The 13,422-nt window shown below is 42.2% G+C and overlaps 3 protein-coding genes across 4 annotated transcripts; 2 read left to right on the forward strand and 1 right to left on the reverse strand.

Moving 5' to 3' along the window:
* Positions 1-111: 111 nt before the first annotated feature.
* On the forward strand, positions 112-4,555 carry LOC4352214 (protein S-acyltransferase 10). The gene is made up of 11 exons (XM_015764655.3): positions 112-314; positions 399-516; positions 993-1,067; positions 1,153-1,224; positions 1,321-1,455; positions 1,570-1,603; positions 2,208-2,317; positions 2,940-3,026; positions 3,146-3,229; positions 3,803-3,868; positions 3,954-4,555. The coding sequence occupies exons 1-11, from the start codon at positions 266-268 to the stop codon at positions 4,126-4,128; spliced, it is 1,005 nt and encodes a 334-aa protein (XP_015620141.1). The 5' UTR covers positions 112-265; the 3' UTR covers positions 4,129-4,555.
* Positions 4,556-5,034: 479 nt separating this feature from the next.
* Positions 5,035-5,989, forward strand: LOC4352215 (light-harvesting complex-like protein OHP1, chloroplastic). The gene is made up of 3 exons (XM_015764656.3): positions 5,035-5,368; positions 5,490-5,612; positions 5,725-5,989. Exons 1-3 carry the CDS (start codon positions 5,219-5,221, stop codon positions 5,791-5,793), a joined length of 342 nt encoding a protein of 113 aa, XP_015620142.1. The 5' UTR covers positions 5,035-5,218; the 3' UTR covers positions 5,794-5,989.
* Positions 5,990-8,873: 2,884 nt separating this feature from the next.
* Positions 8,874-13,120, reverse strand: LOC4352216 (serine/threonine-protein kinase D6PKL1). 2 transcript variants are annotated; one of them, XM_015764650.2, is made up of 3 exons: positions 12,912-13,120; positions 10,431-12,179; positions 8,874-9,875 (listed from the first exon to the last, which is right to left on the reverse strand). In XM_015764650.2, exons 2-3 carry the CDS (start codon positions 11,960-11,962, stop codon positions 9,044-9,046), a joined length of 2,364 nt encoding a protein of 787 aa, XP_015620136.1. In that variant the 5' UTR covers positions 11,963-12,179; positions 12,912-13,120; the 3' UTR covers positions 8,874-9,043. The 2 variants fall into 2 exon arrangements, with proteins under 2 accessions (XP_015620136.1, XP_066162459.1); XM_066306362.1 differs by having other exon boundaries at positions 12,710-13,071.
* Between the last annotated feature and the right edge of the window lie 302 nt (positions 13,121-13,422).

Below are 13,422 nucleotides of genomic sequence, written 5' to 3' on the forward strand. Positions count from 1 at the left end.
CTCCCATCCAACTCTTGTATAGCGTGTCGTCCCTCCCATTCTCCACTCCCAGATGGGCCCCACACCCTAGCACAGCAATAATGTCCCTCTGACAAGTGGGCCCCACTCCCCGTCCCCACCAAACCGGACCGCTCCTCCCACCAGAAGCGTCGTCGTCTCCGCCTCTGGAGGCAGCGACGCCGGCCGGTTGCCGCCGCCGCCTACCCTTCCTCACTCCACCTCTCCGACTAATCGCCGCCGCCTTCGCCGCCGCCGGAGGCCTAGAATGGCGTCCACATCCGCCGCGGAGCCTGGCGTCCGGTTCTCCGACCGAGGTACACGCCCTCCCTCACCCGATTTTCTCTCGCCCTATAGCTAAGCTCTGATTTGATCTCGGGGGGTTTTTGTCTGCGCGGCAGCGGCGAGGAGGTCGTCGCTGGGCCTGAGGTCGATGGTGCTCCTGATGCACGTGGTCTTCGTCGGCGCCGTCTTCCTGCTCGATCCGACCCTCGACAGGCGAATCCGCGAGGAGCCCTGGTACGAAACTATCCTCGCCCGATTCCCTCTGACAAAGGCTCCATTTCCGCTCGAATTTAAGCTCAGTTTTAGGGTGCCGCGGCTCTCTCTAGATTTTGGGTAGATTTGTGGATTTAGCTGTTTTTTTTTCCTCTTCTTCTAGCGCTAGGTGGCAGTACATTTGATTTCCCCTTTTCAGCTTATGCTCTGATCTAGTTTTAGTCGAAAGTAGCTTTCGTGGTGCCCAACCTCGCGAGTGATTCTGCATCGGATCAATGATACTCCAGCAAAAAGCTCATTATATAATATACATCGCGGAGAGAACATGGTCTCTTTTGAGAAGAATTCTAGCTCGTGATTTCCGTCGGAGATCTGATCACATTGTGATTCTTATTTTTCGTACCTGCAAGTTGTGCTCTGGCTTGTGATAAGTTTATAGTTCCGTGTCTGTTTTTAAGAGCCAGGATCTCTGTTTTAATGGCGTTGTTTGATTGCAGGTACATAGGGGCATATGGAGCGCTTGTTTTGATCGCCTTAGTGCAGTATTTCTACACAGCTGGTTCATCTCCTGGGTATGGAGTTTCCTGAGTTTATTCTCATCCACCAGGGATTGTTTGAAAGTGTTTGATTTTGTATTTTGGGCTTATCTGTTATCAGGTATGTTCTCGATGCAATGAAAGCTGGTTCGACGATGCACGCAACCTACATCAATACTGCCACTCTTTCGAAGTAATGTCTTAATCCACAGAAATTGTAGTGTTCAAAACTGATTGTAAGCTGATATTTATACTTTCGTGTGTGTCTGTTTTTGATGATTAAGAAAAGACAATCAAGTCCAAACAATGGTAGCTTAAATTCCCCTTTGAGCCTCCCTCAACAGCAGAAACTTAATCCGACCACTTCTACATCAACATGGTTGCAGCGAGTTGCAGAATTATACCCCCCTGGGTCAAGTAGCAGGTAAAGCTCCAAGTCTTGACAAAAGAATGATGTTATTTTAAAGATATTTTCAACAATAGATTTCTTTGTGTTTGTCTCCTAACTGTTAAGCTATACTATTCTATTGTATTGTAGGGATTGGACTTGCACTTACTGCAGGGTTATTCAGGTAGTTGTTCTCCTTCAAACTCTAAGCACTAGAGCTCCTGTACCTCTAAACTTCAAGCACTAAAGATCCTGTACTTAGAATGATTTATTATAATTATCACTTAGAATGTGTAGTTACCGTACTACACATTAAGTGTGTTGCAAAGTGCTCAAATATGTTTGACTAAATTCAGTGAAACCTACGAACCTATTCAACATTTGCTAATCTGGTCAGTGACGATTCAGATGGAATTGTTGGAAAAGTGGTTGCATTTGATGGTACAATTAAAATAGTCTACTACTCTACTCTACTGACAGTCTTGTATTCTTATTATTGGTTGAAACTGTTCCATTTTATTCCCATTCAAAGTTCCATCTATGTTTCTGAAGATCATTATGAGGACATTTACAATTTGATGCTTCGTTGGAATAATTAGCACTTAGCAATGTCTTGAATAAACTACTGTGAATTTGACAAAGTGAACTAACGCTTCCCCATTACTTTAGTATTTCTCTTTTCTGAAATGCCGTTTTGCTATATTGATTTGAGTTGCCCAGGCCCTCACATTTTTTGCATGCAAAGCTGCTGCTAACTGCCCACGTTCATTTTCTGCTGCAATCTACAGCCACCTCGTACTAGGCATTGCCATGACTGTGACAAATGTGTCCTTCAGTTTGATCATCACTGTGTTTGGCTTGGAACATGCATTGGGAAAAAGAACCACTGCAGATTCTGGTGAGTTTTGGCACGTGTGTATTTTGCACGCTTACATAATACTTGTGCTGCATCCTGGAGGTATCATTAGGGTTTGTGTTGCACTTTCTGCTCTATGTGATAATACATTAGGAAGAACACCTCGGTTGTTTACTATGCACACTGCACACTGCAGAAATACTGTTATGCGCAGCAGTTCTATTTGTTCCCAACCATGTGGCTCAAAGTGTTTTTTTTTTTAAAAAAATCTTCTTTTATTCTTGTTAAGGATTTGGAAAGTTCTATTGCATATCTGCAGTCTGCACTATGATAAGAGTTTCTGGTGAATGTACAGTTATAGGTCTGCCTTGTAAATATACACACCACTTCATTAAAATTGTAAATTCTTGGATACACTAATTTGATGCACCCGTCCCTTGCGGTGTGTTTGAACTTCAAATTTCTATGATTGCTCAAAGGTTCAATTATGCACCTTGCAGGATGCTATTTTAAATGGTGATATTTGATTTATGTACCTGGGCTACTTTTTTCTTACACTATACACAGGATATGCTGTGATGTGAAAGTTGTAGTATTACCTTGTCCGTGCTACTATTAAAATCCTGTAATTACTGTCACCTAACAATTAAAAAAAAAATCTTAGGTGGTACATATTTGAAGAAACAATCCTGAGTATCTGGACAGTTGCTCTCTACATTGACTCGATACGTTTAGATGTTGACAAGGCCTGGTATGATGTCATTCCCTTTTAACATCACTGCTCTGGTGACATTGCTTTAATCCTTTCTATTGAACCTCACTTTTCCTTTTTTTCCCCTCATCTGAGCACCTTATTTTTTACCATGGCAGGTGGAAGGATTTTATTGGCGTAATCCTGTTGGCTGTGTTGATCTTTATTCTCATATTCTTGCTACTATTGTTGATCTTTCATACGTAAGTCTTATTCATTTGTAATGCAACTGGTAGGACCAGCGTTTAGTTGCTGAAAAGAAATGACAAATCAGTAGCTCCACAAGCGTTCTTTTCAGCTACTAAATTATCACGGGCACACTTCCCAAGGCAATAAACGGTGCACTTTTTGAAAAAAAAATCTATACACAAGTTTCTTAAAATAATAAAACAAATCCATTTTTCAAGTTTATACTAGTTATCACTTAATTAACCATGCATAGTTGAGTGTCTTCTCTGATAAGCCAAACAGCTACTTAGCCAAAACAGAGAAATGAACGCTGCCTTAGTTTTTATCGAATTTGTAGGTTAGTTCCTATCTTTTCCTTTAGAGAAATGTGATTTTTAGCTTTGGCATGGATGAAACTTTACTGTTTACCTAAATATGAATGCGATAGGCGGATGACCAAAGAGCTAAACATTTTCTATTCTGCTCACGGAATCATCATCAGAGATTAATTTGCTTTCCTATGAGCTGGTTTATATCCTTTGACTATTGCAAAGCCCAAATCAACAACACTTCGTGTATAATAATGCATGTTTTCTGACTTCTCTCAGTTACATCGCTCTTACAAATCAAACAACCTACGAAGTTGCCCGAAGGAAGCGGATATTCTACATGAGGTATGGAATACTTAGGAATGGATTCAGATATGCTAACTTATTATTGCGATCAGGTGATAATACATTCGTGCTGTATCATTCGCAGGGGTATACCCGACAAAGTTCATCCATTCAGTAAAGGCATCTGTAGGAACATCTACGTCTTCTGCTTCTCTAGACAGAAGGGATATGATCTAGAAGAGGTGCCCCCACTTGAAGAGTTGGAAGCCAGAGCTGCTCCCTACACATGCCGCGATATAATCTGCTGCCGGTGCTGTTGATCTTGTACATGTCAATATATGTTACTACCATAGCATTCTTTTTTTCACATGTGGAAGCATATGCTTAGCCTGTGTAGTGTAATTCCTCTGCCTTCTTTTTTTTTAGCCTGTGGAAGCATGCATGCCTTTTTCGTGAGCTGCACCTATGTGGTTGTTCATGTAAAGAGAGTCAGGCCTGGTTGTTCATGTAAAGTACATGACCGCATGTACATTTTCAAGCACAAGACGTGTGTCTGTGTGGGCTTAGATCCAATCGTTGTGGTAGATTAGTTCCACCATTTTTCTTTTTGAAATCAGGGATGGTTGATTACTGATAAGTTGGTTTTGAGCACACAAGCTTTAGTAGGAAACCGTTACTACTTGTGTCGAAAATTTGTATTCTGAGTTCGAGTTGTGGCAGTAAATGTTACACGTGGTATTTGTCGGACGTATTGTATTGTCAATGTCAGGCACGTACGCAATGCTGAAGACAAGTGCTGCGTGTTCTCGGTGGTTTTTTTGTATCAGATTTACCTCGTTGGCTTGCCATAATGTTGTTTGCTATTGCTGAGGCTGCGTTAAAATTTGATATTACCTGTGGCTAAGTGTGTGTTTTCAAAGAACAAGCACTTTCTAGAAAAAAAAACCAATAAATCCCTTGCAAGTAGTATAAAACACTAACGGCTCCATCTTTTCGCTCATGTTTATACTTATTAGCTAAAATTTAATTTTTTAACCTTAAATTTAGAGTTGATTTTGAAGTTTTTTCATCGAAGTTTATTTTTCAGCCTTTGCTTTTAGATCGTTAAAAACACGTATATAAAAGTTCTATTCACAAATTATTTTTCGTTTGCAAATATACCGAAACGATGGGGCCGTAAACACTGAAATCCCTAGTCCGCCCTCCAAAATCATCCTTTGCCCTTTTGCCATGTGGTCTAGTAGAATATGGCCACCAATTCTGGGAGAAATCGGAGGTGCAGATTGCAAAGATGCAACCTTTGCTCGGTGCAAGTGTCTACCTGTGGTTGGTCTGCATCCATTTGAGCAAGAGGATAACTGAAGTGAACAGCAGGAAAAAGAAACAGTTAGCAGCAGATTCAACCAAGCAATGACGTTATTAATCTCCATAGTTCAACCACCATCCCTCCTGGCAATCCAATTCCAACCCCTCCAGAACAACAGATTCAAGAGGAATAATCCTGCCATCTCAGCAAGAGCAAGAACTGTCAGAGCTAGGGCAGCAGAGCTCCCAGCAGGAGTAAGTGGACAGACATATGCAGTTGCATGATTGCCTCTTCTATTTCTTTCTTTCTTTCTCTCATCCAGATTTGTATGTATGCCTGATTCATTTCTGGTAGTAACCTCTGGTTTATGCCAAGGTTGTGGTGCCAAGGGAGCAGCCCAAGCTGAGTGAGCCATTCCTAGGGTTCACCAAGACTGCAGAGGTTTGGAACTCTAGGGCCTGCATGATTGGTCTCATTGGGGTTTTCATTGTGGAGCTGGTATGTATATATATGTAATTGTTGGTAATCCTTGTTTAAGTAATTAATATCAGGCTTGCTTTGCTTTTAAAAAGCACTTGTTAGGATGATTTGACTGTCTAATTAATTTCAGGTGCTGAGCAAGGGTGTTCTTCAGACAATTGGACTGGAAGTGGGGAAAGGACTCGATCTTCCACTGTAGTTCTTCAGGAATTTGTGGTTGATGTTCAGGGACTAGAGTGACCTGTTTTTCTCTTCAGAAAGATTGGATATGTCAATTAATGCTATGCACTAAATATGTACTCCTATATGCTAAGCCCCTTACATTCCGTTGTTATTTAGCATATTCTGTCGTTGCCACAGTAATCAACAAGATTTTCATCGCAAGATATTCCTAACGACGGTGAATTTGTGTTACAGATCAAACGGTTAGAACTTCTCGAGGTCATGTTCGATTAGCAATTTAGTAATTCAGATACTGCAGTTTCTTCGAGAAATTGTTTATCTGAAAATTCTTTAGAAGTTTCTCAAGAATTGAACTGAATTTAATGTCTATTGTGTTCCTCCAAATTGAGATGAACTGCAGCAACTGAATTTTGGGATTTGCACCTGAACAAGCATTGTGCAGAATGACGGTACTCAACACTGTCGTGCAAATTGTTGTCGGTGCCGGTTGAGGGAAATGCCAATCATCAGTTGGCAGATGCACATAAAAGAATTCAGATTGACAAAGTTAAGCTCAATGTATCATGACAGCATAGGACTTGAGATAGATACCCTGGCACCATTTCAGAGCTACTGCAGGTACTTCCTTTTATCTTGTCGGAAGCCTTGTGCTTACTGGTAATAGCCTGTCTGTCATACAGTAGTAACTAGTAACTCATCTTGTCAAATCCAACAGTTGAATTGAGATAGTTGCTGAATAGCACTTTTGGGGCCACTGCATCAGTCATCAGTGTAATTCAGTAATTTGGTAACACATTGACTCATTGAGCTGCCATCTTTCTTTTCTTCACAGATAGAGAGAGATCTACAGAAATGCTCTACCCAGAGGACAGAATTAACTATGCAGTACCAGGATATGTGAAACTATGTTTTTCCTTTTGGAAACACACTTTTGGCCGTAGATTTTTCAGTTTTTCAAACTTATCTTGGGTCTCTGTATCTTCAATAGCATCAGTTTGTTGAACAATGTAGAGGTTGTTCTTTTGACTTTTGAGGCCTATAAGGAGGATTTCTTGATACCCAAATGGAATTTGCATAATCACAGCCAACCTGTCTCACTTCTACCTGCATTTTGGTCCTTGATATTGCTTTAGACTAAGTAATTAAGACAGAGAGTACAACTTGACACTTTGATGCTGCTACATGTGGCTGAAGACTGGTGTTCTTCTGAAGATTTTCTTCTCTTCAGATATAAAACCTAGAAAGAGAATAATACTCAATTGACTTACAGAACAACATATCAGATTTCTAAAAAAAAAGAATAGCATACCAGGCAATATATTTTTACAAAGGTTGCATAAAACTTCACATGATTGTTGGTATCAAGAACCAATTATCTACAACTATATCAATTATTTGAAATACCATACACGAAATGCAATTTTTAGCGGATAAAGAAAATCTACATTTACCTCATGCAAATTGATCTAAATAAACAAGCAAATGGTATTTAGGTCAATTCAACTCTAATCAATAATTTTTAATATGACGAACTTCACATATCATCACCCTGCATGAATATCCAACGGTCCATTCTCCCTTGCCTCATCATCCATAAAAAAAAAGGCTCCCCAATTGTACTAATTGGATAATTAACACACTAAGTGTAAAGCACCAGAATATTTTTGTAGGGCTCATAGGGCCAAATCATCACAGGAACATGGGTGATGGATCTGCACAAGGGTTGTACTTAACCACACTCTTTAAACTAACCTTTAAAAGTGGGGTGGATATTTCCTCATTGGATCCTACAAAAGTGATGTGCATGGACACTGTCATAAGAATATAGATGAACCTTCTAAAGGCCCTCATGGCCACCACTATCTCATAAACAATTTCCATGCCTAAAGCACAAAGGTAAGGCAGGCTTTTCTGCCTTCAGATCTGACTTGGAGTTGAGTTTGTTAAACTCCTGTAAAATGAAAGGACACCTGCACATTCAAATATCAGGCGAAAACCACTAATTCGATCAAAACAGTATAAACCACTTACAAAACTATGTTAAATTTCAGAAAGTTCAGGAGAAAACATCGCGACGCGTCATTCGCATTCTGGTTACTGTGTGATTATGTTTTTTTCTCCCTACTTGTGTAGTGTCGGTCAATGCTCATGACATGAGTGATGGTTTTCATATAAACAAGCAATGAAGCAAGGGTCCTTTTCATTCCACTGTGGCTACTTCGACAGTTCAGGATAGTTGGTTGAAATGCTGGCCTACCAGAGAAGATGTGAAATCAATTGAGTTCTGGATAGGATTTCTCTGGTTCTACTTGAATTGTGAAATATGTGATGCATCTTAAATTGTTCTTTTCAAATAAATGAAAATGCAGCTAGTGAGTATCCTGAATAATGCACACTTCAAAAGTGATTTGGGCAGGCTTTCTGAAGAGGGAAACAAAAACAATTGCTTAGCTGAAGAAAAAAAAATGCTGGATCTGATGTTGTGATACTGCATATGCACATGTGCAGCTGGGGCATTGGGTGCCTAAACATGTGGATAGAGTACATGCATCTGATTGGATACATGTGGAGACAAGTGGCAATGATGCACAGCAGCAGAATCCTAGGGAGGAAGCAGACAAAGATGCACTGCAGAAGTCCCAATAATTTGATCATTTTGGTGATTCTTGTTGAGTTCTTTTTTATTTTTCATGATAATTGGAGTTGATTTTTCTTTTGGGCATAAAGAATTTGTGTACTTATCTTCAAATTCTAATTTGATATCCTCCCAGTTGATCTGGGAAACTTTTTTTTCTTCACTTGCCATGGTGCTCTCCTGGATTACCTTGATGAAACTGCAGTTGGAGAAATTTTTGTCCAAAAACAAACTTAGCAGCCTAGCAATTTCACCATTTAGGTATTGCTCAGGTCAACTTCATTGTCATTTGCATATATACATAACCAAATCATGCTTGTAAGTTGTAACTTCGACAAGAAAATTATGATAAGTTAGCAAGAACAGCAGCAGCAAAGCTACATGACTCATCAGTGTTAGACTGCACAACAAGAGTATAGCCATCAGTGTTTGATCAAACCTAGTGATCCTTATGCAACAGATGGCTTCAACTTCCATCATTCCTTTGAATTTAGTGATCTATTAACAGGTACATAGCAGTAACCAGAAATACATCTACTTGTACAATGTACACCCCCAGCCTTTGGCTACCCAAAAGAAAAATGTAGACTCTATTTGGCAGAAGAGTGCTAAACTGTACCAAAGACACTTGCTAAAAAACTTCAAATTCCAGGTCCTCAGAGTTACTCCTGAACTCCAGGCACTTGCCTTCTTTCTTCTTCTTCGCTGTCGTGAGGGTCACAACGTCACAGGGTCGCGTCTCTGGAGGAGCGGCAGATCGTATCAAGGCCCAATTTAAGCCTTCAAAGAAAGGGTGTTGCTTGATTTCAGCTGCTCCTCTCAATGATCCAAGTCTGTTCTCTGGCTCCTTCACTAGCAAACCTTTGATAAGATCTTTGGCATTACTGCTGACAGATGGATTTTCTGGGAACTTGAGATTCTGCGAAACCACATTTGCCAATGTTTCATCATTCCCAGGACCTCTGAAAGGTGTCTTACCGTACAACAGTTCATAAAGGAAGACGCCAAAGGTCCACCAGTCCACAGCACTACCATGACCATCCCCTTTGATGATTTCTGGTGCGAGGTACTCGTGTGTTCCTACAAAGGAATTGGACCTTGCATCTATAGGTTCAACAACAAGCTGAGGGAGCTTTCTGTGTGAAGATTTAGGCTTCCGAGGCTTTGGCAATGGAGGACGTGCCATGAAACAAGATGTTTGGGCACAAGAAGGCTGGCATGATGAACTGATGCAGCTGCTTTCTGCACAAGGTCCTGCAAGCTTCCTTGGTTGATGGTTTGCTGCTACAGAGGATGATCGGAGGAGTACGGGGTTCACTGAGCACCTTAAGGACAAGTCAAAGTCCGATAGCATAATGTGACCATCTTCACGGACTAGGATGTTCTCAGGCTTAAGATCACGGTATATGACCCCCAACATGTGAAGATATTCAAGTGCAAGGAGAACCTCTGCAACATAAAACCTGCAAAGTAACAATTGACATCAGTAGAGTGAAATAAAAACAAGCAGGTGAGAAATTTACAAATGCACAAAAATTAAAGGTTGAAAAATGTACAACCAAAAAAGTATCTAAAATATGGCTCGCTAAAACCTAGAAGGAAAGATCTAGATAGCTTGAGCCTAGCACATGACATGATCCATACTCCATACACACTGGACAAATTCAACGCCAGTTATTATAACAAAATCGAAAGGAAAAAAATGCCACATCTGTAGCTAGTGTTCATTTGACTTAATAGAGAACAAATCAAATAGCTATTTGTGAAGTACAAGGACAATTGTTGTTGAAATCCAATAGAGCTAATGCTAGAGAACAGAGAAAAAAAACATATACATGACATCAACATGGACTAGAGTTGTGTGTTTTTTCACATGCCTATTAAAAAATCACGCTAGCAAGTTAATTGATAAAAAAAAATCAAGACACAGAACTGCACAAACCATGGAGAACTCCAGAGTACTAAATGTTTATATGTTAAGTTCTAACTTACAAGAAGTAACTACTAGCAGGATTTACCTTGCAGCTGGTTCCGGAAAGCTTCTCCCAGGTTGTCTTTGACGAAGAACATGCAAATCACCTCCTGGACAGTACTCCATGACCAAGCACGAAAGATTGTCTGTGGTAAAATGGGCATAAAGAGTCGGAAGGAATGGGTGATCCAGCATTTCTAGAATCTCCCTCTCAGCCTGTGCACGCAGCATCTTCTTTCTATTGATCAGGTACTCTATGTCCATAACCTTCAAAGCAAACAAGCACTCTGAATCAACCAACTCAGCTAGGTACACAGTCCCTATATCGCCGCAACCAAGCCTCTTCAGAAGCTTGAAATTGTCAAGACCTAAGGATCCTTGTTGCAATGCCAACTCACGGATGGTTATCCAACGCAGATCCTTTGCCATGTGTGGTCTGTTGTTGTAGCTACACAATCCAAATTGGCTCTCATCACTGATGCTCGTGCTACATCCATACTCACTAATGCTGTTTGAATTCTGGGAGCACTCCCCCTTTTCCTCTGATCTTAACCACTCAGGCGATTTATCACCAGATTTTTCTGGCCCGAGATTTGTTTTCTCATCATCTGCACAGCTAGTGGGATTTGTTATGCTGGATGTTGAAGAGCAACTGGTTGATGCAAGGGAGATGGACTCCTTTGAAGAGCAGAATTTTGTACTGTTGGAGGAAGTACCCAATGAAGGTGGTTCTTCTTTCAGTTTCTTCTTACCGATGGTCTTGCATCGGAAGACTGGCTTAACAAGCCGTGAGGTAGTGATCGGTTTGCTCAAGATAGGGGCTCTGGGAGAGCTACCGTCGGTAGCTGTGGAAACTTTCTTGTTTAATTTCTCATTTTCCACCATAGAACTCTCGCTGTCTATAGGGTCACCACTGATGACATCTTGGATCCTGATCTTCTGTATCTCAGCCGAGGTAGATGATGCAGAATGCAGGGAGGTGACTGCACTCCCGTCGGCTGTCTCGAAATCACAGTCTTCACTGAACTCGCTTGTTGCTCTGGACGAGTTCTTACTAAACTTTTCTGGAGTGATCGATATCTCAATCAAGTTCATCTTCTCATCATCATGCAGATGGCTCTCACCGTTGCTCTGGACCATCAAGGAGGCATAAAGCCTGTGGATAGTCCCCACTTCCGACGAACTCGATGATCCAGGCGACATCGACAGCCTCTTCATCGCGGCCATCTCCGACGCCTGCGAAATGCACAGCCTCCTCAACGCCTGCTTCATATTAACAGGCTTGGACGAAATCCCGATCCCCGCAGCTTGAGCCGGCCCAGACCTAGACGATTTCTTCTGACCATTCTTCCGCAGAGCGTCGGCGCCAGCCTGACCAGGGCTAAGCGTCCGACGGAAGGTCCTGCTGTCGATCGCCTTGAGAAGCTGTTCAAGGTCATCCTCCACAGGGTAACACCTCCCATCTTTCTCCTCAGGCTTCACTCTAATATGCATCAAATTGGGGCAACTAACCGGCGCATTATCGTCGAATTCTTCGGTGAACTCAACTATCTCAGAGCTGCAACCAGACGACCCCATCACACACACACCCACAACTAGACAAGATTCAACAGAACACACAGCCAAGATAGATAGTGCGCCAACTTATCCCATCACCAGCAGAGACATCAAAGGCAAAAGACCAGTCAGAGCACCATCACTTGCAACTTTCACGAGACGTCATCCAATCCAACTAGCCTCAGGGAGCTCCTTCCTTTTTATATATTTTGAGGAGGGAATACTGCAACTGACGAGCCTGCAAAGATGATGAGATCCAGAGTTTATCAGTGATTGAGACATGGGCAGCAGTAGCTAGCTACATCACCAAACGTGTAGAAACTGGAAAGAGAAGGCAGCATCCAAGAAGAAAAATACAAACAAATTCACATTAAAGGAGCTCAAATCAAGAACTCGACATGGGCAAAAGAAACTGTAGGGAACGGACGAACAGGAAAGCCCCCAGATTCGCAGCAAGAAGCAACGATTTATTTTTCTTCCCTCCCATTATTTCTCGAAGAAGAAGCAGATTAAACTGCAAGACTCAAAAATCTCCTCCCATTACTTGATGATGAAGCAGATGAAACCGCAAAAAAAAAAAAACTTTGAACCCCGAAACGCGAAGCGCACACGGCACCGAAATCTCCAAAAAAAAAAAAAAACGCCCGCTAAAAACGGAGAGGTCAAACGAAGAAAGAAAAAAGAAAAACCGAAGATTTCGTGTTCAAACGAGGAGAGACACACACACGCAGACGGGGAAGAAGAACCGAAGAAGCAGTAGCCACCCACCCCACCCCCACATCCCAGATCCGGCGCGGCGGCGAGCTCCGGCCTCCGGCGAGGCCACATTCCGGCGGGCACCCACCACCGCTCTCCCCTCAACCACCCCCCGACCCCGCAAGAACTCATCCCTCCCTCCCCTCCCACCCGACGCACACAGCCACCGGATCCCGAGGTCTCCCGGCGGCGAGGAGAGTAACGCAACGCTTACCAAGAAAACCGATCAAGCAGCCGCCGCAAGTACTCCTAGGCCGCTGCTGCGTGGTGGTGGTGGTGGTGGTAACCTTGGGAATGGCGGCCTCGGAGAAGGTGGAGCTGGAGAGAGAGAGTTGAGAGAGCTGAGCTAGGCTAGAGAGAGAAGAGGAGGAGAGAGAGGAGAGGGTGGTGCGACCCACGAAGAAGACGAATCGGAGGCTAAAAGGGAGTGAGAGACGGGATCCCGGATTCTCTATGCAGAGGCAACACGTATTTTTTTTCTTTTTTTTGGGGGGAGGAGAGAGAGATCTGGGCCGTTGGATCTTGGTACGGACGGATGGGATTGGTCGACGGATGGGGACTTACGGGGTGTGTGTTTTCCTTTTTTTTTTTTCCTTTTACTAACAAAATGCTCGTACGTTGTAACGGGTGGAGACTATTTTAATCTTATTATTGTTATACGGTTTAGTCCAGGTGAAATTCACTGTGGGAATTCACTTGGATATATATTTTTTTAAGAAAATCAT

Source organism: Oryza sativa, chromosome 12 (assembly GCF_034140825.1).
Source record: "Oryza sativa Japonica Group chromosome 12, ASM3414082v1".
Lineage (NCBI taxonomy): Eukaryota > Viridiplantae > Streptophyta > Magnoliopsida > Poales > Poaceae > Oryza > Oryza sativa.

Excerpts from the sequence above, each read along its gene's own strand:
- LOC4352214 (XM_015764655.3), top strand. The coding sequence starts at position 266 with ATGGCGTCCACATCCGCCGCGGAGCCTGGCGTCCGGTTCTCCGACCGA. Across the intron at positions 1,068-1,152 it reads ACAGCTGGTTCATCTCCTGG|GTATGTTCTCGATGCAATGA; the intron begins GTATGGAGTTTC and ends ATCTGTTATCAG. Across the intron at positions 3,027-3,145 it reads TTAGATGTTGACAAGGCCTG|GTGGAAGGATTTTATTGGCG; the intron begins GTATGATGTCAT and ends TTACCATGGCAG.
- LOC4352215 (XM_015764656.3), top strand. The coding sequence starts at position 5,219 with ATGACGTTATTAATCTCCATAGTTCAACCACCATCCCTCCTGGCAATC. Across the intron at positions 5,369-5,489 it reads CAGCAGAGCTCCCAGCAGGA|GTTGTGGTGCCAAGGGAGCA; the intron begins GTAAGTGGACAG and ends GTTTATGCCAAG. Across the intron at positions 5,613-5,724 it reads GGGTTTTCATTGTGGAGCTG|GTGCTGAGCAAGGGTGTTCT; the intron begins GTATGTATATAT and ends AATTAATTTCAG.
- LOC4352216 (XM_015764650.2), bottom strand. The coding sequence starts at position 11,962 with ATGGGGTCGTCTGGTTGCAGCTCTGAGATAGTTGAGTTCACCGAAGAA. Across the intron at positions 9,876-10,430 it reads TTTCCGGAACCAGCTGCAAG|GTTTTATGTTGCAGAGGTTC; the intron begins GTAAATCCTGCT and ends GTTACTTTGCAG.